General features: G+C 32.7%; 1 protein-coding gene across 1 annotated transcript in view; it reads left to right on the forward strand.

Moving 5' to 3' along the window:
* LOC124356735 (DNA-directed RNA polymerase III subunit RPC2) overlaps positions 1 to 23011 on the forward strand; it is a 35147-nt gene extending 12136 nt beyond the window's left edge. The window contains exons 8-23 of the mRNA XM_046807916.1: positions 267 to 381; positions 1881 to 2066; positions 2817 to 2930; positions 3020 to 3220; positions 4363 to 4525; positions 5003 to 5156; positions 9431 to 9531; positions 12891 to 13094; positions 13894 to 14103; positions 14796 to 14977; positions 16088 to 16337; positions 17327 to 17491; positions 18624 to 18754; positions 20863 to 21026; positions 21125 to 21214; positions 22827 to 23011. Of these exons, the coding sequence (XP_046663872.1) occupies positions 267 to 381; positions 1881 to 2066; positions 2817 to 2930; positions 3020 to 3220; positions 4363 to 4525; positions 5003 to 5156; positions 9431 to 9531; positions 12891 to 13094; positions 13894 to 14103; positions 14796 to 14977; positions 16088 to 16337; positions 17327 to 17491; positions 18624 to 18754; positions 20863 to 21026; positions 21125 to 21214; positions 22827 to 22956 (2560 nt within the window). The 3' untranslated portion in view covers positions 22957 to 23011. The remainder of the gene's footprint in view (positions 1 to 266; positions 382 to 1880; positions 2067 to 2816; positions 2931 to 3019; positions 3221 to 4362; positions 4526 to 5002; positions 5157 to 9430; positions 9532 to 12890; positions 13095 to 13893; positions 14104 to 14795; positions 14978 to 16087; positions 16338 to 17326; positions 17492 to 18623; positions 18755 to 20862; positions 21027 to 21124; positions 21215 to 22826) is intronic.
* The last annotated feature ends 1226 nt before the right edge of the window (positions 23012 to 24237 follow it).

Genomic DNA, 24237 nt, shown 5'->3' on the forward strand with positions numbered 1-24237 from the left:
TTAAGACCACAAAATCTCTGAATTAATCTCATTTAAACGTTATTTACGTCAATGAACATCCAGGTTGATCATTGAAATAAAAGTTCTTTAGCAATCCAGCCACTCAAAACAATAGAAATTACTAGAACATGAAAGAAATCAGATGAATTTTGAGAATAAACTGTCAGTTGGAAGACCATCAGCAAGCCATGTAAAATTTGATTAGTACCTATCAGTGCTACTATTCTTAATTTGTGTAATTAAGTCCCTGATTTCTATTTTTGCAGCTACATTGGCAGGAAAGCCAAACAGAAAAGGTTTTTCGGTCCGAGTGGTAAACCAAAGCCTCCTGTGGATGAAGCAAGAGATATGTTGGCTACGGTTATACTTGCCCATGTTCCGGTAAGGTTTATTATTTTATTTTTTTATAAATTAAATTTTTAGTATTGTAGTTTAATATTAAGATGTACAACATCTATTTCATATAATTTCTTAATTGTGAGAAAGTTCCATAAAATTTAAACTGAATAATTAATGCAAATAGCCTATGTCCAAATTATGTTGTCTATTCAGTTAAATACAAATTATTGAATTGGGTGCTAAAGAACATACTTTTGTGAGAAATATATGAATAATGTGTTTCTTTTCTATCTGTGAATTTGGTATTAATTTAACCTTTCACATGCAACTAATAAATCCATTGATTTCTGTATAACGCCAAAACATTTGTAAAATATATTTTCCTTTAAGTTCAAAGCTAATTTTTATTATAAATATGCTATAAGAGGTAAACGCAAAACATAAAAACAGAGTATTTGAGTTAAAATTAGCTTATTTATTGGTAAAAATAAAAAATAACTATTTACCCTACTGATAATTTGATCTAAATTCAAATTCATGGTACAATCTAATAAAACAAAAATTATATAAACTGCTAACTATTAGAGCATTTTCCTATCTAAGGTTTCGTAAATAAGGTCTATTATCTTATCTTATCATCTGGGCAGACAAAGGATATATTTGGTTACTGCTCTGTGCGTAGAACAGAAGAGCAGGTGGACGGCACTAGACAAAGGGCGCCCCCCTCTCTCTGCCACAGAGTGAAGTTCGTCTATAAATACTTCTTAAGCAATTGCAATAGGAGCGGAGCGTGCACTAGCCATTTCTAAGGCCTTTTGTAAACTAAAATACTCTTCAAGAGACACAATATGTAATATCAAATATAATTGTTTTTGATGTTTTGGTCAAAGTATACTGTTCTAATCTGTCTTCAGCTTGGGAGGGTTAATGATTTTATTGCTGGTATTTTTCCTAAAATGCTACATTTGGTGTTCTACTGGTTTAAATTGTTCTTTAACTCTTAAAGTTATTATGGTTATGTTTTAATAATAAATGCCTTGCAAAACAAAATGATACAATCAAGTGGGTTTTGAAATAGATTTTTCCAAAGAATGCAAATTGGATGTTTTGGGTCCAGTACACTTACAAGAATACACTGATGTATTCTGTCAGTTTTTAACCAAGCCTTTAATCTAAAATGTTTTGTGATGTTTTAAAGCATTAACTGTCCTGAAATTAGTTAATTCACATAGACAGAATTAGCTAAACCTTCAATAGATTGAAAATAGTATACTGTCTTTGAGGTGAGCATAGTAAATGAAAATATTACGCTCGGTATGAGGGTGAGGTGTGTAGAGAAATTACTGGAGATGTACAGAAATATGAAATCATTCTGGTTCACTTGCACTAGCCTGACACAATACTATACAATAATAGTATACCTCCATCCTCGGCTGTTACTGTTAGTTGTTAACAAGCATATCATAGTGGCTGCAGCTCAATTTTGTAAGTCTTATACACAGATAGCTATAAAACTGCAATAATGATGGTGTGCAATGCAGGTTGAAAACTTCAACTTCAAGCTGAAGGCTGTGTACACGGCTCTGATGTTGCGTCGAGTGATGCAGGCTCAGGACGATCCAGAAGCATTAGATGACCGCGACTACTACGGTAACAAGCGGCTGGAGTTGGCTGGGTCACTACTGTCACTCATGTTTGAAGATTGTTTCAAGCGGTTCAACAGTGAGGTTTGTAGCATACCTGAATCTTAAAATTAAAAGTAAATAATAGATACGTAGATGGCAATACGTTTCTCTTTTTAAATATCTAAATTAAAGTCTAGACATTTTCTAGAGGTGGGTGCTAACACCTTCACGATGACGCCTTATTTGTGAACTTTTTTATTTGCCGTAAAATTTTTCAATAACAGTGACAAAAAAACCATAACATTTTTAATGTTAAACATCTATGTATAACAAAAAAGTATGTAGGCTTCGCAATTTAGCATAAAAAAATCTATATCAGTATGTTTAAAAAAAAAAATTTAATCTGCATATCCCAAGAGGTACCTAAAAAATTAATTTACCTTAAAAATTAAGCAAACATGCACCCGATTTGGTACACGATAGTCTGAGGTATTTATTTAAGTGTGGAGTCATATTTAACAAACCACAAAGGAAGGCAAACAATAAAAACACAATAGGGAAATGCATAGCATTTTTAACGAGTACCCCATTGGACACATAACGCACTTTACGAAAGCTCGGTGTGTACCCGATCGGGTACACAATGACAGTTGTGAAAGATCGCGTGTGTCTGATGGGGTACAAATCATTGTAAATGTGTTAATGGTTAGTAAAGAATGCCAACTAAGATTGAACATAAAATTGAAGTTAAGTAATACTCTTGTTATGTTTGTTTTAAGTTTAGGCTTTGATATCTCAAATATTCTCAGAATGAAATAAAATGTCCTTAGTTAACATCAAATGTTGTTACAGTTGAAGGCGATTGCAGACAAGAACATACCCAAGATCAAAGCAGCTCAGTTTGACATTGTGAAACATATGAGGCAGGATCTGATCACTAACGCACTAGTCTTTGCTATCTCAACTGTAAGTAATAATTTGTAGTGAATTAATACGGCATTAACAACACTCTGGAAAACTGTTCATAACTACAATAAAGTGTAATTTGTTAACAGGGCAACTGGACAATCAAAAGGTTTAAGATGGAGCGACAGGGAGTAACCCAAGTGTTATCTCGTCTGTCATACATTTCAGCCCTTGGAATGATGACACGAGTGAACTCCCAGTTCGAGAAGACTCGCAAAGTGTCCGGACCCCGATCCCTGCAGCCATCCCAGTGGGGCATGTTGTGTCCCTCTGACACACCTGAGGGAGAGGTGGGTTCATAACGATACTCCTCCACGAGCGATGGTTGAAAATATATAGATTTAATTGTGATGGGTCAATTCTGATGATACAGGAATACCTGGACTATTATTATGAAAAGGGGTCATTAGACACTGCTGCCAACCCAACACTGCCACCAATTTGGTTTATTGTGATATAACCCTACTATATTTGCTAAAAGAGTTGTAAACTCTCTAAGAAAAGCAAGATACTTTAGGGTTCATGTTTACCATTTATTTAGATAGTATAGTAAAATTACCAAAGTGGCTGAATCTTTTACGAGAGGCTGCTTCACATTTGATTTATTTTGTTATATGTTTATTCTTTGAAATAACAATTACAAATCATTTTATTCATAAATACAAAAACCCTATTTGAGTTTCTCTGCATTTTCACTAAATTAATATACTAATTACTAATTCTATTCTTTAAAATTATTTTGTAATTAATTTTTGGTCAAGTCCATGCAGTTTTATTACAAGAGTAAACACACCTAAAAATAATGCAGTTACAATATAAAAAATAATAAATACAAATTTCAAATTAACATATCAAAAATTCTCGAGAAAAACAAAGCAACAATTAACATTTCTAGAAAAAAAAACTGAATCCTAACAAAAATAAATAAATACTTAAGGATAACAACAACAAATAGAAGAAACAAATATAAAATATGCATAATTTAACTTAATAAAAATATACCCAAAAACATGTTCAAATTTCAGATAAAATTATTTAAAGAACAGGATATAACAGGTATACCTAAGGTAACAATAAGTTACCTTAATTGTATTTGGAATGTATTTTCAACAACAATCATAACAATCTATGATTGTGCATGAGCAAAGAATGTGTGCTGGCATCACAGAGGCAGCATATGTGGCTCTCTGCCTTTCCTATCTTTTGTTAATGATAGTAAAGGACACAATGTCCTGTCAGGACCTTAGGTCATCCTTGCTGAATACCTCAATACTTAGTGGTATTGAGGATTCTTGATACTGCAGCTCTTTTTACTTGATTCTGATACCAATATTATCAAAATATTTTATTGCAAAATAGTGATAAAAATGAACAAAGGTGTTTAAAATATGTTTAGAAAGTAACAATAACTGACTGAGAGTATGTGTTGCAGGCCTGCGGTCTAGTGAAGAACCTGGCTCTGATGACTCACATCACTACAGAGCTGGATGAGGGGCCAATAGCACAAGTGCTGTACAACATCGGAGTGGAACACATCAGTCTGCTGGCAGGAGAAGAGATGTATGCTCCTGGAGTATACATGGTCATACTCAATGGTAAGCTACTCTACTGACTTTATGATGACACATTGTTTTTAGCAACAGGACTGTAACAGTGGACAAACATTTTATATTACCTGTCGATTAAACAGATACAATACTATATAAACATTTAACATGGGCTGTATAGGAAAAGATAATTAATAGTTTGCAACGATCTGATTTTATTGATTTTTTTTAATATGTTGTATGTATTTTGCACTATATACATGTTAAAAATGGTAAAAAATTTTTTTTGTGTAAACAACTTTAAAAGCCATTAAAAAAAGATAAAATTGATTTTGTATAAAAATACAATTGATACAATGTAAAACAAAACATCTTCCAGAACTGTAGAGTGAAAACAGTGAGATACAATGTCCACTAGTATTTAAACAAAGAGCAAGCTATATTTTGGCAACACTTATTTTAAGCTTAGATTTGTATAGAATCTAATTCCATGCATACAGTGGGACAGATGAGTGTCTTGTCTAGGTAATATTTTGGGAGTGACCGGTAACTACCGCCACGTGGTGAGGGTTTTCCGACTGTTGCGGAGGTGTGGTCGTGTTTGTGGCTTTGTCTCCATTTATCCTCAACATAAACACAGATGTGTTTATATTTCCTGTGATGGAGGAAGGCTTTGCAGGTAACTATGAATTGGATCAGATTGTTATCAAATTACTTTACTAGTGGTGTGTATAACAGGTGTATTAATTAACTCTATGGATACCAGCTGATTGTACATTGTTTATAATTAGATTTATCTTAGTACTTATTTTTTATAGTCTGTGTCATGTCCATATTTAAGTTCTCCAGTTCAAACCAATTCAAAACATAGATAACACAACTATTATTTAAGTCGCCCAGTTGCAAAACTCGTTATGTCCATTTTTTTCGAAAATTGAGATAAGACCGCCATTTTGTAGAGTTTTTTCTCCTGCACCCAAAAACAAATATGTCATGTTTCAAAAGTCGTTATAAACCTGTTAAAAATGTATTAGAAAATCAGCAAATGCTGCAAAAACCTCGTTATGTCCATTTTCATAATGCAGCAAAACTCGTTGTGTCTATCATAATGAAACTGTTCCAAAAACTCGTCATGTCCCATAACAAACTGGATTACCAATAATTAAACTGTTGCAAAATTCATTATGTCCATTCTGGAATATGTATGATTCTGTTTACACAATTCTTCGCTGTACGCAGTTTTTAATAAATTCCGAGACATTTTAGCGTTTGGGTTTGTCTAGTCTTCTTGAGAGCTGTCGTTTCTCCCACATTGTTCGTTAAACAAAGCTTTGTGTAAACTGTGTGTAAGTGCATTTATGAAGAAATTTTCGACCTTTTGATAATAGTTTTTAACAATATGAATCCACTTCAAGTTCTGGAAGCTCCAGTGGTAATGGAAAGAAAGAAAAGGCTGAATAAAGAGAATGGAAAAGAAATAAAGCTAAGAAACAAAGGTAAGAAAACAGAATCCTTTGTAGGTTAGGTTTAGTGTTTTAACTTATCTTATTCAATGTTATGTACCGGTACTTATTATTATTACTGAATAAAAATAGGTAGTTCTTATACTTTATTCTTCTTTCATAACACTGAATAAATATACAATGTCTAAGTCTAAAATGAAATTATACATAGGCCTAATTATTGGTTTTTTTTTCAGACATTCTTCGCCTGGACTGCCTCCACCACCTTCATGTGACCATTCGGCTACAGGGGCTTTTCAATGTAGCAAAGTGAGTCTACAGGATATCAGGCGGAATGCATCAAAAGTTTTATGCAGACCCAAATAGAGAGGCCCAGCAGAATTTTATCCTGCGATACGTCACTGTAAGTCAGCCCGAGCGGGAGAGGTCAAGAAATGGAGATGAGGGAAGCCGGAAGAAAAATATTTCATTCCTGTTTTTAAAAATGTGGTCGACCTGAAATAGTTCCAGTGTGCAAAAAACTCTTTGTAAATACCCTAGGTGTATCAAGAGATAGAATTCAGTTGTTGTGTAAAAAGTTCTTAGAATTAGGAGATGTACCCAAAGACCAACGTGGTGGGGACACAAAGTCTTTGAAATATACGGAGAAAAAAATGCTGTGAAAGCTTTTATAGAGTCCCTTCAGGTACTTGAAAGCCATTATTGTCGGGGTAGAAATGTCACTCGTCAATATCTCCCAAGCGAGTTAACGATCAGAGGACTGTGGGAGCAGTACCAAGGCTCTCATGACGAGGCTCTTAAAGTTAAGTATGATTATTTTCTAAACATTTTCGACAACGATTATAATTTAGGCTTTGACTCTCCTGCCACAGATGTCTGTTCAACATGCCTGTCCCTTCGTGACAGGATTAAGCGTAGCAGAGATACACAGGAAAAAGACACTTTGAAGGTAGAACTCACTGTTCATAAAAAAAAAGGCAGATGCTTTTTACAATCTGGTTAGGGAGCAAAAAGATGGTGAAATTACCTTTAGTTTTGACTGCCAGAAGAACCATATAATACCCAAAATTCCTGACCAAGCCTCCTATTACTTACGCCAGTTGTACATTTACAACTTTTACAATCTGTGAAGGTAGCTCAAAAGATCCTCAGACAAAGGACAAAATCTTCTCCTATGTTTGGTTAGAAAACCAATATAAAAAAGGCTCTAACCAAATCGCTTCAGCACTATACCACCGTCTGCTTAACACAGATCTGACGGGAGTGCACACTATCAAAGTGGCCACTGATGGGTGCGGCGGCCAAAACAAGAATAAAAATAGTTATTGGTATGTTAAACAAGTTCCTTGCACAAGATGCTCCACAGTCAGTAAAAAAAGTTATTTTGATTTTCCCAGTAGTCGGCCACTCCTTCATCCCTCCTGATAGGGTTTTCAGCCGAATGGAAGGAAAAATTAAGAAAACACACTACTCTTTTGACAGACAAAGAGTACATCGAAATTTTTAAGTCGTGTGCCACTGTGATCCGCTTGGGACAAGAATGTCCTATGTTGGATTGGAAAGGAAGCAGTGTCAGCAACTCTAAGAGAACCCAAAGATTGGCACTTCAGGTTACGCCCCACTAAACGTATACTCATAATAAAAACAAAACAAGGTAATTTAAAGTTAAGAGGGGAAACAAACTACAATGTCGATTCTGGAGTAGGGAAAAGCATTAATAAGCCTGGGTAAACAGTTATCAACATTGAATCCCAAACCTGTGAAGGAAGGTTGTACCTATAAAAAAATTGAAGTTAAAAGACTTAAATACACTTTTTGACGAAAACACTTCACCAAGGAATGGGAAAATAACCAAGATCTGACGTTCTTTAAGAATCTTTTCGACCAACAGAAAGCTCTTTCTGATCCCAAAGACAATGAATCGGACATTGGTGAGATCGACGATACTAATGAGGAGGTTAGCAATATGAACATGGACATTTACTAGATTTAAGCTGAAATAATTAAAAAATGTTATTTGTATATATTTTTGAAACATTTTTGTAACATTAAACATGTTCTTAAATGATCTCTCTCTTTATTTTAATCTTACTCTCCTCCATATAATGCAGCAAAACTCGTTTAATCCAATATACTGTAGCAAAACTCGTTATGTCCAAACTAAAACTCCCCTAAATGTTAACATATCTTTTTGAGGATACTGGACATACATTATAATGTACAAACCTTTAGAAAAAATGTGAAAGGAGCTTACAATATACATTACTTTATGTTCTACAGTTTTTTGGGGTTTCTGAAAATTCTTCAAAATGGACATAACGAGTTTTGTAACTGGGCAACTCATTTTTATATTTTTGCCACGCTCTGGAGAGCCATAATAGATTTGAAGCTGAAACTTTTTCACTAACTGTTTTACTAATTTAACTAAGTTCTCACAAAATTTCAACACAATTTTACAATAGTCTTGTTATGACATGAGAACAAGTATAACAATGTTTATGTTTATAATACTCAGGAATATAATAATTCCCTAAATTTACAACTTGCTTGCTTTGTGTGGCCATTTCAGTTTGCCGTCCTTGTTTGTATTCTCGGCTATCCTTCTAAATATGCGTATGTCATGTAATCATGATGCAATATAAAAAAAAGGAAATAAATGAATTGCATTTACATTACAGTACAGAGATAAAATTCTTTTAGAGGTATCCTTGTAAAAATTCTTAAAATATTACAATTACAAATAAGTGTACCTTGTAAATTTTTCTGTATCAATATTATTTGTAAAGTAAGATCACCAGTTGTTGAAAAAAATCGGAATGGGTTGTTTAACTAATTTTAAGATACGGATCGGCAAAAAGTGGATCTGGTAAAGAAAAGACGGTTTGGGATTAATTTTATATCTTCTTGGTCAGCTACCAGCAATGTTTGATCATTTCTGTGTCATTGTACTATTGTTTTTGCTATCAAGGCCTATTTACTGTTTTATATATATATATATATATTTATATTTATATTTATTTAAAAACTTCAGCAACACTTACGAATCATGTTGATCTTCATAATAACATTTTACAAATTTTTGTATTACTCTTATTAATTGTTAAAACTGTTAAAAGGTTGTGTATGGTTATTTTTAGTCTTTTGTACTTTTTGATCATACAATCGCATATATTGTACATACTTTTTCCTTTTAAACAATACATAATATATAGTTCTGAGAAAATCAAATAAGGTTTTTATAATTATATGTATATTGCAAGTTGGGTTTTCTATAAAAACAAAATTGGTGTATGTTTGGGAGTATGAATTTTAAACTTTACTAATTTTGTTTAAAAAAAGTTTGTTTTATTTTACATTATAAATTTGTAACAACTGTTTTTTTAGAAAATAACATAAAATAAGCGTTTGGCAAAGGATTTATTGGTGATTTAAACATTTTAAAATAAATATTATTATTGTGCTTCTTCAAACAATGAAGTTCATGTTTCAGACCATACATAATTGTGGAAAAAGGAGAATCACTAGTGAAACAATTCCATCTTGACGAGTTGAACCAAGGCATCCGAAAGTTTCATGACTTTCTCATAGATGGTAAGTTATGTACCAAGTGAACATAAAGTAGTTCATAGGTAATAATAGTTCAAAGCATAGATCGTCATAGTTTATTTTTGTATACACAGGAATATTTTAAAAGTGTATGATGTTCTTTAAATCTTTATTTCAAGTAATGAGCGATCTACAGAGTTCTATTGTACTTATAGAAACCTCTCATAATTCAAAAGTCCTCTACAATTTTGGTTGTATTACGGTTCATGGAATTTTATGATTTCCACATATTAATCACTAATATGCAATAATGGCAGTATTAGTGAGAATATTTACAGAGACCATCGTTGTAACTATCATTGCTTTAACACATTCAAACCTTGTTCCTCTCATATGTGACTGAGTCAAGTCAGAGTAACAGGTGGTCTTTGATGAGAGTTTTTTTTTCCAAAAAAGCATTCTGAAGTTGAACATTACCTGTTGTACTTGGTTTTCGCTAGGATCAGTCTGTAAGCCAGACTTGACTAATTAAACGTTTTTCATGATTGCAGATATTCACAATTGTGCAAAAATTTTTAATTGTCTTTTTTCTAACATACCAAAAAAGACGAGGTACGTTAGAAAAAAAGGTATGTGCTAAGGCATGTTATGTAATTATGTTGACATAATTACATCTTAAAAAAAATATTAAGTAACTTTAAACAACTTTCAGCCTTGTACCTTTTTCAATAACGTTCTTTATTGTATCTTTTTATATGACCAAGTGTTCTTGATAGCTGTCTTACAAAGTATTGAGTAGCAGATAGTAACATTGTGGAAATAGTGGTAAACATTATATTTGCCACGATTTCTCACCGTTTCAAACTAAACTTTGTAGTGAGCTAGTATTTATACATTGCTTGTATACGTCTGTTAGAGCAATTGTATAATATCTGTTCAAGATGGTAACCAGTCTAAGTTCAGAAAAGAATTGGTTATATCTCAGTTACTATGCATCACAGAGCAATAAAAAGAGTTTTAGGATATGTAGTATATGAGTTCATTTACATGGTTTTTGTTATTTTATGAGATTTTAGGTAACAGCTGTACAAGTTTTAGAATTGTATAATAACACTAGCTGTTTCCCGCGGCTTCGCACGCTTTTCGTAAGTTTTGCCCGCGTATGAGCATTTCTGGTTGAAGTAAATTATATTTCCAACCCCGATGTAGATTTTACCTTGATGTCACGATCAAGAAAATATGTCAAAAATGTATTGTACATGCATAATGTATTTTATTACAAAGTGGTCTACCACTCAACCTTTAAGTTCAACCAAAAATTTAGTTTAGACAATTATACATCATAACTTAGCGCCTTCAAATAGTGTTTCACTGTTTAATATACGTATCTATATCGTAATTGCAGGTTATAATGTGCAGGCGCTTTGAAAACTTTTCTTCATTTTATTCGTTTATATTCACGACATAAGCGAATAATTCAGATAATAACTATCCTATCTTTTAAGTTAGACTAAATTACGGATACATGTGAAATTTGATTGAAATTGGTTCAGTCGTTTTGGAGTTTATTGGCAACATACATCGTGACTCAAGATTTTTATATATATAAGATTGGATTGTTAAAAATGAATATGTTTGTTTGCACTACATGAAAGATATTTGTCATGTAAGATTTCAAGATATTGGAGTTTCTGAATATTTAAAAGGACTCCATCTGTATTAACAACATTCCAATCTTAGAGGCTGCATGTGCATTGTAAGTGTTGTACAAATGAAGTGTCTAAACTAACAATGCACTTTAGTTTGACAATTTGAGATGAGAGCCACACATTAAATCTACCTTTTTTCTAATTAACCGGAAGGGATATTTCAGTTTAAAAATCATCGAAATTCAAAATCTATTATTTGAAGTAGCTTATTTTTTGTTTGTGTACAATTACTTTTATATGTACATGTATTATTTTTGTTCTATTAATTGTGCTACAGTAATCAAAATTTAATAAACTTTTCCAAGTAGCTGAACACTTTTTTGAAAAACGATCATTTGTGAGATTTTAAGTCAAAACTGGAATGAATAGATAATACAAAGGAAGTATAAGTTAATTTATTAACCCTACATCGGGCGCTAAACGGAGTTTTTCTCCGTGTATTTTTTATTATTAAAAATAGTACTACTTTTCTGATGGCAGTCGTTTCCCACAGTGTACTTCACAAGCATCTTTCGGGGAAGCGAAACAATAGCCTCCCGCTTATCAAAATCTGTCAGTATGAGGTCTACTTCCGTGCGAGACTGGACGATTCCTCCGTGAGCGCCCGATGTTGTGTTTGTAGTGCTTGGACGAAATCTCCTTGAGCGCTTTATAGTGTTTAGTTTTTATGGAGTAATAATCCGTGTGCGCCTAAATGTGTGACCTGTGATGGTTTCTTTTTAAGTTTTACAATATATTTTATTTGAATTTTGTGAAATGGAGAATGAAGACGAGAGACTTGTCAGTACAGTACCAGTGTGCTAGGGAACATTTCAGTACTGTTTATGGAGTGAACATTGTCGTTATAAGAACCAGAAGGAAAATGTTTTGAAACTTTGTGTAGTGTTTAAAACAATTTTTAGTAAAGAATAAATTTAGATTTTAGAGTAATAATTGACATTACAATTGTATAATATCTCAAGAATTGAAGTAAGTTGTTTTTGTAAGAAGTTAAAAACTAAGTTAATTTCCATATATTATTACAGTAGGTAAAACATTTTTTACAATTAATTGCATTATTTCTTAAAATAAATCATGTTGTTATTATACAATAACATTTTTTAAGATTTTGAATTTCTTATTTGGAAAATTCATTACATAAGAGAGTAATTTTTATTTAATTTCTAAAATTGAATATATTACATTGTAATTAAATCAGTATGAATATTTAAACAAATAAAAACAGTTTAAACGATTATGATATCCATTATTTGCTAACCTGGAGGAAACCTCCGTGAGTGCCTGATGGTGTTTCTAATTTTAAGCGCCTGATGGAGGGCCTCTAAAGTTGTTCTGTAGTAAAGTTCCTTGTATTTTACACAAATCAAGTCTGTTTTTTTAGATAGACTTCATAGAAGTATTATAGTCACTCTCATAACTTTGCATAACTTTTGAAAATTGCCATAATTTGTGATGAATTCAAATTAAATTTGATAAGGAGATAGTACTTAAACAAGTCTTTGATAAGTTCATTAGCTAGTATGTAGTAATAAAACGTTGAAAGATTGTGGCCGTTTGTGTGTGTGCCAAATGTGACCACACCTATTTTACAATTTATAAAACGTCTTCTAAGTTTAATGTAGGAATTACATCAAAATTAAACAATTAAAATTCCTCTCATAATATCAGATTAACTAACATAATTGTTATTTCAAGGGCTCATCGAGTACTTGGATGTAAACGAGGAGAATGATTCGATGATAGCGTTGGATGAGGAGAGCATAATACCTGAGCAGACAACGCACCTAGAGATAGCCGCGTTTACACTATTAGGAGTGTGTGCTGGCCTTGTCCCGTACCCCCATCACAATCAGAGCCCTCGTAACACATACCAGTGTGCTATGGGAAAACAGGCGATGGGTAAGTATTGGCACGTTCAGTTTTTAGTTGGATTTTAACTGATTTGTCTTAAATCGTATTGATATCAAAATGTACAAATAGTAATACAGTAAGTCAGATATCTAAAGTACTTGCAATTGGTGGTTCACTCATTGTTTGTTTGTGTTAATTGTTTTATTAGTTTATAAATAACTTTGTCATTGCCCTTTAGATAAAGACCTTCCACAAAGACACAAATTAAGTTTTGGTAATTTCACGAGGAATGGTATGCAATTAGTATTAGGATATGCAATATTGTGCTTATGACAGACGACTAAAAGGACTGGCATGATTTTATTAGTAAAAAATACAATTTTCTTAAGTAGTGTATTTATTAGAAAATATATATATATATATATATATATATATATATATATATATATATATATATATGACTTAAATTACATTGGATTTAAAAAATGTAGTTTTGCTTATCTCAAAAACATGTCTTTCTTTAAAGTAGTAACTCACATACTTAAAAACCAATTTAACTTCAGTTGTTTTTATAGGTTTACAAACTTTGCCAAGTGTCTACTTTAATTGTTCCACATGGCGTGATTAAAAGATTCCAAATATTTTGTATGCCTTTAGCAAAATTATCTTAAAAGAAAATGACTCTGAAATGTAAAAAAAATGTGACCACCCAAAAACTGACTGCAGCATGTTAATAGAAAAAGTTGAACTATATTATTTAGATATTCATTTAATTTTTTTTACAAATAGTTTATTGTTAATATAAAATACTAAATCTATAAATGTTAATGTATGGATTTGTTGGCAGGCACCATTGGCTACAATCAACGCAACCGGATAGACACACTCATGTACAATCTGGTGTACCCTCAAGCTCCAATGGTCAAATCAAGGACTATTGAACTAATAAATTTTGACAAGCTACCTGCAGGACAGAATGCCACAATCGCAGTCATGAGCTACTCGGGATACGATATCGAGGATGCTCTGATACTGAACAAAGCTTCTCTTGATCGAGGTATAAATTTCTATAGTACTTCATATTTATGTAGAATGTTACGGGAGCCAATGTATGAAGACTGAGTCATCCCTCAGATCATACCAGTACTAATATTCACGCCCTCTAAGAAATGATTTTGATATCTTACCTCAGGTCTCTACCCAATTTTGATTTAAAATGCGATAAATACATATTTTTCTGAAACAATTAAAAACATTTACAGTTTTTTAAAGTAATATCACTATTTCTTCAAATTTCATAGTAGATATTGTACTGGAATCAAAATAACAAGTGACTAGTCAAAAATAACTGTTTTAATATATGTTGTTTTGTAAAATTATTTAGTACTCAATATTATAACGTAGAGAACTGAACTTGGCTGATGCACACGCATTTCATTATTGCCATCACATATGTATATAACTTTTTTTTTTCTTTATTAAAGGAGAGACCGATCCCCTTTTAAGCTTTATTCTGTCCGTCCTCATGGGCCACTGGCCTGTGCGAGGATCTTATCAAACAGAATAAGGGGGAGAGTCGATTAAGTACGAGGTTGATGGTACTGATAAAAAGTGCAACGGTTATAGACAGGATTTGAACCTGCGCTATCTCTAACTCAGACCCAAAGTCCAACGACTTAGACCGCTCGGCCATCAGCACTCCCAACTGTTTCTATACCTGTTTATTGTTACATATTGTAACTGTGACAGGATATGGCCGCTGCCTGGTGTACCGCAATGCCAAGTGCACACTGAAGCAGTACGCTAACCAGACCTACGACAGGATACTGGGGCCCGTGGTGGATGCTGATTCCAAGAAACCCATCTACAAGTGTGAGCCACTGGACACTGACGGCATCGCCAGTCCTGGAGAGATGGTCAAGGAGAGGCAGGTTAGTGTCTTATCGGTTTCAATCAGTCTACTTAATAGATATCTATACTTCAGAATATCTATTAAAGAACCGGAATTTGTCAATCAATTACTTACTCAGTTTGCTTAATAGATATCTATACTTCAGAATATCTATTAAAGAACCGGAATTTGTCAATCAATTACTTACTCAGTCTGCTTAATAGATATCTATACTTCAGAATATCTATTAAAGAACCGGAATTTGTCAATCAATTACTTACTCAGTCTGCTTAATAGATATCTATACTTCAGAATATCTATTAAAGAACCGGAATTTGTCATTCAATTACTTACTCAGTCTACTTAATAGATATCTATACTTCAGAATATCTATTAAAGAACCGGAATTTGTCAATCAATTACTTACTCAGTCTGCTTAATAGATATCTATACTTCAGAATATCTATTAAAGAACCGGAATTTGTCAATCAATTACTTACTCAATTCTATGAAACGATTCAACCCAGGTAATGTAAGTATGGTTGAGATAGTAAACCTACCAGATTTGAAACTGTAGCTTTCATACTGTACTTGAGCAGAATGAAACAAGGGCTTAGACACAATTTTCAAAATAATAATCAAAATAGAAAAAGCAGGAGTCATGGAACAAATAAGATGTTTGTATATATATATATATATATCTTTGCTGAAGATGCATTTTGTGATAGATTACCTCACTAGTTTGTACAGTCCTGCTCTTTTTTAATGTACTAAGTGGTGTTGCTTTTTTGCAATATAATAGTTTTCGTGGTATTGATGCGATATGTAATTGTGTATATATGTATATTTTGGAAAATCAGTAAAAACGGAAGGTTTTGATAGTTAAATTTACATAAATGTTTAATTCTTAGACATGTGTATAGTCCATTGCACTGTGCAATAAATACACATTTAATAATAAATGAAACCATTACAGAAATTGAAATAAAAGTAGGTGCTTAACACAAACATGATACTGTACTGCCGTGAATTTACAAATTCTTTTGGAAACAGTTTTCTTTATTATTTATAAATAGTATGACAAAATAATTATGAACACTATAAAACGTTGTATTGACAGCGTAATAAGTATAGTATGACCTGGGTGTAGGTGCTGGTGAACAAGTCAATGCCTGTGGTAAGCACCACCTCTCAAGGGTCCATCAGCAGTCCCCAGCCAACCCCAGAGTTCAAGGAGGTTCCCATCATGTACAAGGGCTCTGTGCCCAGCTACGTGGAGAAAGTGATGGTGTCCTCCAACAATGAGGATGCTTTCCTCATTAAGCTACTGCTGAGACAGACTCGGCGACCCGAGATTGGAGACAAGTTCAGCAGCAGGCATGGACAAAAAGGGGTCACAGGTTAGGAAAACTTGTAATTTTGAATTAAAATAACGTAGGTTAGTTAGTGAGTCGAGTACATGTTAAGTGAGAAGGTATTCAGTTTATAGTGGCTATATTGTAAGAAATTACAATATACTTAAATAATTGTATCATCGAATAAATATAGGCCTAATCCATCCTCCTATCATCGCTTTATTTTTCTCTGATAAATCTCTAGCTCTTTGACATTTGTATGAACAATAAATTACTGTGGAAAGAGAATTAGTACTAACTTCTATAATCATTTAAGTTTTAAGATGGTGTCTAATAGAAAAACCCTTCAATTCATAAAAATCAGTAAGATTAATAAAAACTAAGAAAGAGATTAAAGTCTGCATGTTTTTGCCAGTAATAAGTCAAATAGAAATTGAATAGGGTTACATTAATGTTGTTCACCATTCTTTCATATCAACCATTATTCACAACTTTTTATGTTATAAATCACCAATAATTAATCAATTAAACATTTCAAATCTTCTTTATTTATATTTTTACAAAAGTGAAGAATTTTTCTTTGTTATTTTCCATGTAATAACAATATCAACTCTAATAATTTTTAAATAGATAAATAATTATTTACTCCTACTTAATATATATATATATATTGAATAGTTATGAACTACTCAAATAATAACATGAAAAACAAAGTAATTCGATGGATAACAAACATAATTTTACTTCAATTATACAACCACACTAGAGGGCACATTTATAACTATTGCCCAGGAGCTGAAATGACACCGACAAGTGAAGAAGAAGAAATGATGTTCAAGAGTAACTTTCAGCTCTTGGTAGTAAACTCGTAGAATAACGTAACTTGACCATCAACTGCATCAATTTACTATTGTAACCTTAAAATATTTACACAGTGGATAACTTGTGATGCAATCTCTCCTAAGCTGACCAGTTTACCTTTTTTATTGAATTTTTAAGTTGGTCTGACTAAAAGCTGGTTTTTTGTGAGACAGGTCTGATAGTGGATCAAGAAGACCTGCCATTCAATGACTACGGCATCTGTCCTGATATGATCATGAATCCTCATGGTTTCCCATCTCGAATGACTGTGGGAAAACTGATTGAACTTCTGGCTGGAAAAGCTGGCCTTATGGAGGGAAAATTTCATTATGGAACAGGTAATAAAAGAACATATTGTATTTGCTCTATTGATAAATTTCCTTTAATTAAGTACAGTAAAACTTCACAAATTATTGGAACTAATAGATGCTGAACGTGTTTTGGATTACAGATATTTTCGATGATAGGATATTATATTATTAAAAAGAACTTCTTGAAATTATACATAGTTATAATCAAATTAAAACATTAATGTAATATTTCATAATATTTAAAGAACTACAATAATATTTTACGAAATAATTACAATCATTTGATTAAAGTTTGTTATTGGCGATGGAAGGTTTGACAGGATAAGAGGATTTTAGACATTTGCCATCGTTATATGTTACAAAAAGGATTGGAATGTTACAACATTTTGAGTATTAGAATCAATCCTCTTCGTCATGTGGTGGAGGTATTTGTACATACAAAAATTAAGAACAGAAAGAAGAAAATAAGGGAAAAAAAAGGGTTCAAACATACTCAAAGGCTGCTTGGAGTCTAGTCCAGGCGTTGTTACTGCAGAGAATGTCTGTCTTTATTTTTGTATATACTAATACTTCCCTCACCGGACGAAGAGGATGGATTCCATAACCTTGTGTTATATCTTCTGTAACATATAACGATGGCAAATGTCTGAAATCCTGTCAATTACAATCAACTGAACATAAACTTATTTGTCCTTGAAATAATCGGAGGCAAGAGTAAACAACACTAAATTCACCGTTTATTGCAAGACAAGCACTGAGCGTTAATAAAGAAACAGATTTTGCTGCTGCAAGCACAATTGGCGAGTGTGGAACTGACATTCCAAGACAATATGCGGAAGGGGTGGTGGGGATAGTATGGATGGACAGATAGTGACTTTTCTATTGATGGAACAGTTATAACTGAATGCGTGGCTCATGGAAGCTTCAATGGTATTGAGGAGGAGAGTTTTTTTATTGTTCTTGTTTGTAAAAATTTCCATTGACTCTGTAATAAATATTTTGAGTGCCGTCAATATAATATGGGGGTTGCTGCATGCCTAAATTATTTCTTCTTTCTGATAACCTGGGTTTCCGATAATCAGGATTTTACTACATAAAAGAGTTTAGTATTAGAATGGATGTAATAACTGAAAACTTCATGAATGTATTGTCTTTCCAGCTTTTGGAGGGTCAAAGGTGTCCGATGTCTGTGAGGAGCTGGCAAAGCATGGCTTTAACTATCAGGGCAAGGACATCTTCTACTCTGGCATCACTGGAGAACCACTGCAGGCTTACATATATTCTGGCCCAGTAAGTTGAAACTTCTTTAGTTCATAGTTATATATACATTGTTACCATTCAGGAAACTCTGCAATTCCTTCTGCAAACTATGTATATTTTTACAATCTAACATGATGTACATTCAGCTTTAGTACGTCTTTGATGTGCACCCCCGCAAACTCAATTCTTGAGGTCCATGTCATTGATGTGGTTTCCTTCGGAATATATTTCAAGTTAATTAAACGCAATAGTATACTTCAACACTTCAACAATGGTAGCTGTTGCACAACCATTGAAATTCAGCGTCTTTTAATAATGTCTGCTGACCATGTTGTTGACAGGACTTCCAATGTACGCACTTCATCGTCACTTTTACACTATCTCCACCACTCCAGTTGTTACTTGTATATGTATGCTACTTTATTCACACTGTACATTGTTATTTTATTTTTCTCGTACATTTACATGACACACTTCTTTTATTTACATTGGAAAAGATTTCAGCAATGAGATATTCATGTTCTTTTTATGTATCACAAAACTGATAGAAAATTTACTGTATTTATATACAGAATATATAATAGGCTATCAATTACTTTAAAACCTACAAATTGCTTTTATTTACTATTTTAATAACTGTTTAATTAAGGGAAAACAATAAAATTATACGGGGAAATTTTTTGAGCAGGTCTATTTAGATACCAACATTTATTTTCGTATATATTAAAACATTTTAAAATGTGTGTTTATACGTTGTACAATCTTTTAGTAGGATGAAAATTAAAAAGTAGTTACATTCAGAGTATAAACAATTGTTTTTAAACTAATAATTTTGTAATACAATTTTCTTTAACAGTTTTCATGATGTTTAAAGGCTTAAAATACAACTTATATTAACCCTTTGGGTGCCAAGGGCCGATATTATCGGCTCACTATATTTAACCAAAGCGTGCCGAGAGCCGATATTTTCGGCCCTTTACGTTTAACCGAAGTGTGCCGAGAGCCGATGTTTTCGGCCCATTACGTTTAACCGAAGTGTGCCGCGGGCCGATATTTTCGGCTTTGCGATTATATTATTTTTTTAAATCATATAGTAAGCAAATCTTCATAACAGATACATCAAACGAAAGGGGAAGAGTTACTTAACAAATTGATATATAATTTGTTATAGTATAAGGTCCAGGACAGTATGTGTCAAGTGCACCCGGGGTTGCCACCTTGACTGTCTCCCCCGCCACGAGTGTAAATAGACTGAACGTTTATGTAACAATGTATATATTTTATATAGAGACATTTCTTTGCATAGTTTTTTATAGACTTTTTTTATAGACATTTTTCAATAGGCCTATGCTATAGACTATAGGCACTAAAAAATAGTGAGTGATTGAAGATTGGACTTTTTCTGCCTTTCAATAACTGAGGGTGAGTAAAAGCAAATAATATAAAAAATAGGCTATTTGTCATGATTTTATTTTTTGTGAACATGCATTAGGGTCCTAACCAATGTTTTTCAACCATCTCAATGCTAGTTTAATAAATATAGTTTTGTTTAGAAAAGTCCTTACAATAACATGCCCTTACATTACATTGTCAATATTTTAGCATTTTAGTCCAAATGTAAAGTTTTATTAAAAATCTTATAAAACTTTTATTTCTCAATATTTCTTTCTGAAATTTTCTATATTGGTTCATAATTATACATACTAATGTAAAATGTAACATATGTTTACATAAATAGTAAAATAATATAAGTTTTCTAATTAAAAAAAAAAAAATAAAAAATAAAAAAAAGTTTTTATTTTTATTTTTTTTTTAGTTTACTTATTTATATTTTTGGATATTATCATAAAACTTTGTTATTACATAACAGTATATTTCATAACCTACAAAACAAAACAAAAATTGTCCATTTATCAGTATTAGGATAGGAGTTATACAATTTTTAGTCTAACATAACAAAATAGCTGTTTTGTGCTTGGCACACTTGGCTGTTATAGGCCATTTACCACTGGCACTCAGGAAACACCCACAGCTCACATGCATGGCATTACTCAAAACGAATCTTGAAATTTGCTTGGCATCCAAAGGGTTAAAAATGTGTTCTACTACATATAAAAGGATTGGTGGGTTGTGCACAGGTGTACTACCAGAAGCTGAAGCACATGGTGCAAGATAAGATGCATGCCAGATCCCGAGGACCCAGAGCCGTGTTGACCAGACAGCCCACCGAGGGCAGGAGCAGAGAGGGTGGTTTGCGACTCGGCGAGATGGAGCGTGATTGCCTCATTAGCTACGGAGCTAGGTATGTCATCTTCGATACAGTGGTACGTGTAATGACAAATATGTGATTTATTGCTTGTATATAAATATTTTAATTTTATTCTGGTGTGTTTATTGCAGTATGCTGCTTATTGAGAGACTGATGATATCAAGTGATGCGTTTGACGTGGATGTCTGTAATCAATGCGGCCGCCTGGGTTATTCTGGCTGGTAAGTAAACATCTTATTATCTGTAATAAGTGAACTATTTTTTATCTATAAAATAAATTACTAATCATTAAATGTCTTTTATATGGAAATTGTTAAGCTTAGTTATTGCTCATATCAGGCCAGAATATTTTAATTAAAATTAATAGTTATGCATTATTGTATTAATTTGATTATAAGTGAGGAATATTCTAAAAATAGTCAATTGTACAGAATTCAAAAACATCTTAAAGTGTTGACATTTTTTTAAGAAGTTTTTGTATGAAAATAATATGATTTAGAGTTATGATTTGAAATTAAACTCCTATAGCTCTTAAAGGTTTTTTTATTTGTTTTGGTTTTGCATTGGTAATCATTGGTCTGCTATGACAAGAACGAACAGCCATTCACAAGCAGTACCATATCGCACTGTTATTTGACTGTCTTGCAATGAAAATTAGACTATGTAGTTGTACTTCTTTCTTGCTGCTAGATAGCAGCACTGGGCAGGCTGTATGTACCCTTCTTATCTTATGTATCCATAAGTGCATGAAATGCTATTTTTTCTTTTCTTTTATAGTCAGCTGATAATATATATTTGATGTTGTGTTGATAGTGGGGGAGGGGGAGACTTTCAGCTTGGGTCAGTGTTGTGTAATAAAAACCATTTTTTGTGTACTATTAACCCGGGAGCACTCGCGCTATTAGATTGGATCTAACATATTTTTTGTGTTATATAACATTTTTTTTTATTTGTTATCTTACAACACTGAACCCTTAATTTATGCTTCTATGGGTATGTCTGCTGCGTATTGCATCATGTTTAGGCAGTAGAAGTTGCTGGGGTGGGGTGTCATGGTGGGGGGGAGGACGCTCCTCACGGGTTATTAGTTTCAACCTAACAGCGCGAGTGATCACGTCAGCCCAGTGTTAGGAGCGATCTAACGGCGCGAGTGATCGCGTAACTGCCAGTTTAAATCCATAGGTTTAGTTATTTTTCTTGTTTTTCAGTTTGCTTTTGAGTTATATTTCGTAGATTGCTCTTTTATGACTTTACAATTATTGCAATGAATGAAGACCTTGACAAAGCCGTTCTTAGTTGGTTGGAGGATGTTAGATTCGATCTAACAACGCAAGTTCTTGCGTAACTTCTTGTAGCGCGAGTTCTCGCGGGTTAATACCTAAATCTTGTTTGTATAGGTCAATGTGAGTAATGAAAATATTAGTTTGTAAACAAAATGTGTTCTATATAGTATACTATGCGTATATATTTCTTTCACATGGGTTTATTATATTTGCTATGTACATGTATTTATGTAGAAAATATGGGTATGTAATGTATATTTTCATAATAAATTTAAAACGCTTAACATATAATTTGTTGAAGGTTTATGGCTATATCTACTATAGAACTCAAACAATTTATTAAACCAGCCAAATCATGATAAAAGGAACTCCTGGGTGCTAAATACTCAATATAAAGTAGCATATCAATGGGTTAGAACACTTGTTATTTTTTCTACTTCAATAACAGTGTAGTAATAGACATTTAGTAAAAAGAAACATTCAGATATTGTCAGTTAAATATTTTTGAAATGTAAAGAAATGATTGATTATTTTATTTTTTGACTGTCAGGTGTCATGGCTGCCACAGCAGTGCCTCTGTGTCCACCATCAGGATACCTTACGCCTGCAAGCTGTTGTTCCAGGAGCTGCAGTCTATGAACATCGTTCCTCGCCTTTCTCTCAAGAACTACTGTGATTAATTAGCTGTACGTGTACATTTTTTCTTTTGTATAAATTATTTTGTTATGAGTTGAACTTAGTATTTGATTTCTCTAAACCTAATATCCTCTCCAACTATATACATTAAATGTTCTATCATCATTACATATAATATATTAAACTGAAGAAACACTTCTCATTTATTTTGGGAAAACTTTCATTTGGTGCAAAAGTCTGTTTGGGTTTTATTTTTTACATCAACATTGGCTTTATTCACAGTAGTTTTCTACAAAGTATAGAATATTTGAAGAAAGCCCAACACACAAATACTAATCGCCCAACAACTCTAACTTCAAACTTGCAGCTAAAGCAAGAAGATAAAAGGGAGAGTTTGCTACAAAACCAGATTTTATCAATAAATACTACCTCAGTGCAAAGATATAAAATCATATTGGCACAAAATATAGATGGATTAAAGAATAAAGCATTTAACAGATTCTTTCACCACACTAAATGCAACATAGTACTTTTGGAGTATGGGGTATGTTTTGCAAATCTAGAGAAAACTAGACTAGATATCAGTGGGTTAAAGAATTACGGGAATTGGGACCTAGAAAGAAGGTGTAAAACTATTTACACAGTCCAAAAAAAAATCTTGTCTATATTAAATCATTCTTCTGAACTTATATGTATAAAACAATCCTAAAAATAAAACTGTAAAAGCAACACATGTATATTCTATAGATATACAGATCACGTAGCAGTAATCTGGACCAAGATATCAAATTATTCATAGCTGAACTAGACAGAGTCCCTACAACAAACATCTAATTGTAATATGGCGTACATTACATGACCATAAAGTGCACATGGTAACTGGAAGATGTACTCCTGGAGAAGACTTGAGGATACCTCAAATTTGGTCTCTGCTAGTATAATTCAACAGGCAAACCTCTGTTGAGTGTAAAAATCTGGATTTGGCTTCAAGTGTTGCACAGGCACATCTGATCAAGTTCAGTTATGTAAAATTAATCTGGGATTTGGCTTTAATATATTTTAATTGCATTAAACTTATAATAAAAAACTGGTAGTACCCATATTTTTGCTTTATCTAACCCTTTTAACCCAGAGATCCGTATTATACAGACGTCGTAAATATGGCATCAACTCCAAACGTCCCTATAGTGTGGACGTTTTTATTATTTTTTACCAAATGCTTTTAAATTTCACAGACTTGTGTAGAAAGATGTATCAAAATAATTGTTCATAAAGCTTTGACTTCATATTTTGTTAGTTTTTGATTGGGAAATTACTCATCTGAG

Source organism: Homalodisca vitripennis, chromosome 3, assembly GCF_021130785.1.
Source record: "Homalodisca vitripennis isolate AUS2020 chromosome 3, UT_GWSS_2.1, whole genome shotgun sequence".
Lineage (NCBI taxonomy): Eukaryota > Metazoa > Arthropoda > Insecta > Hemiptera > Cicadellidae > Homalodisca > Homalodisca vitripennis.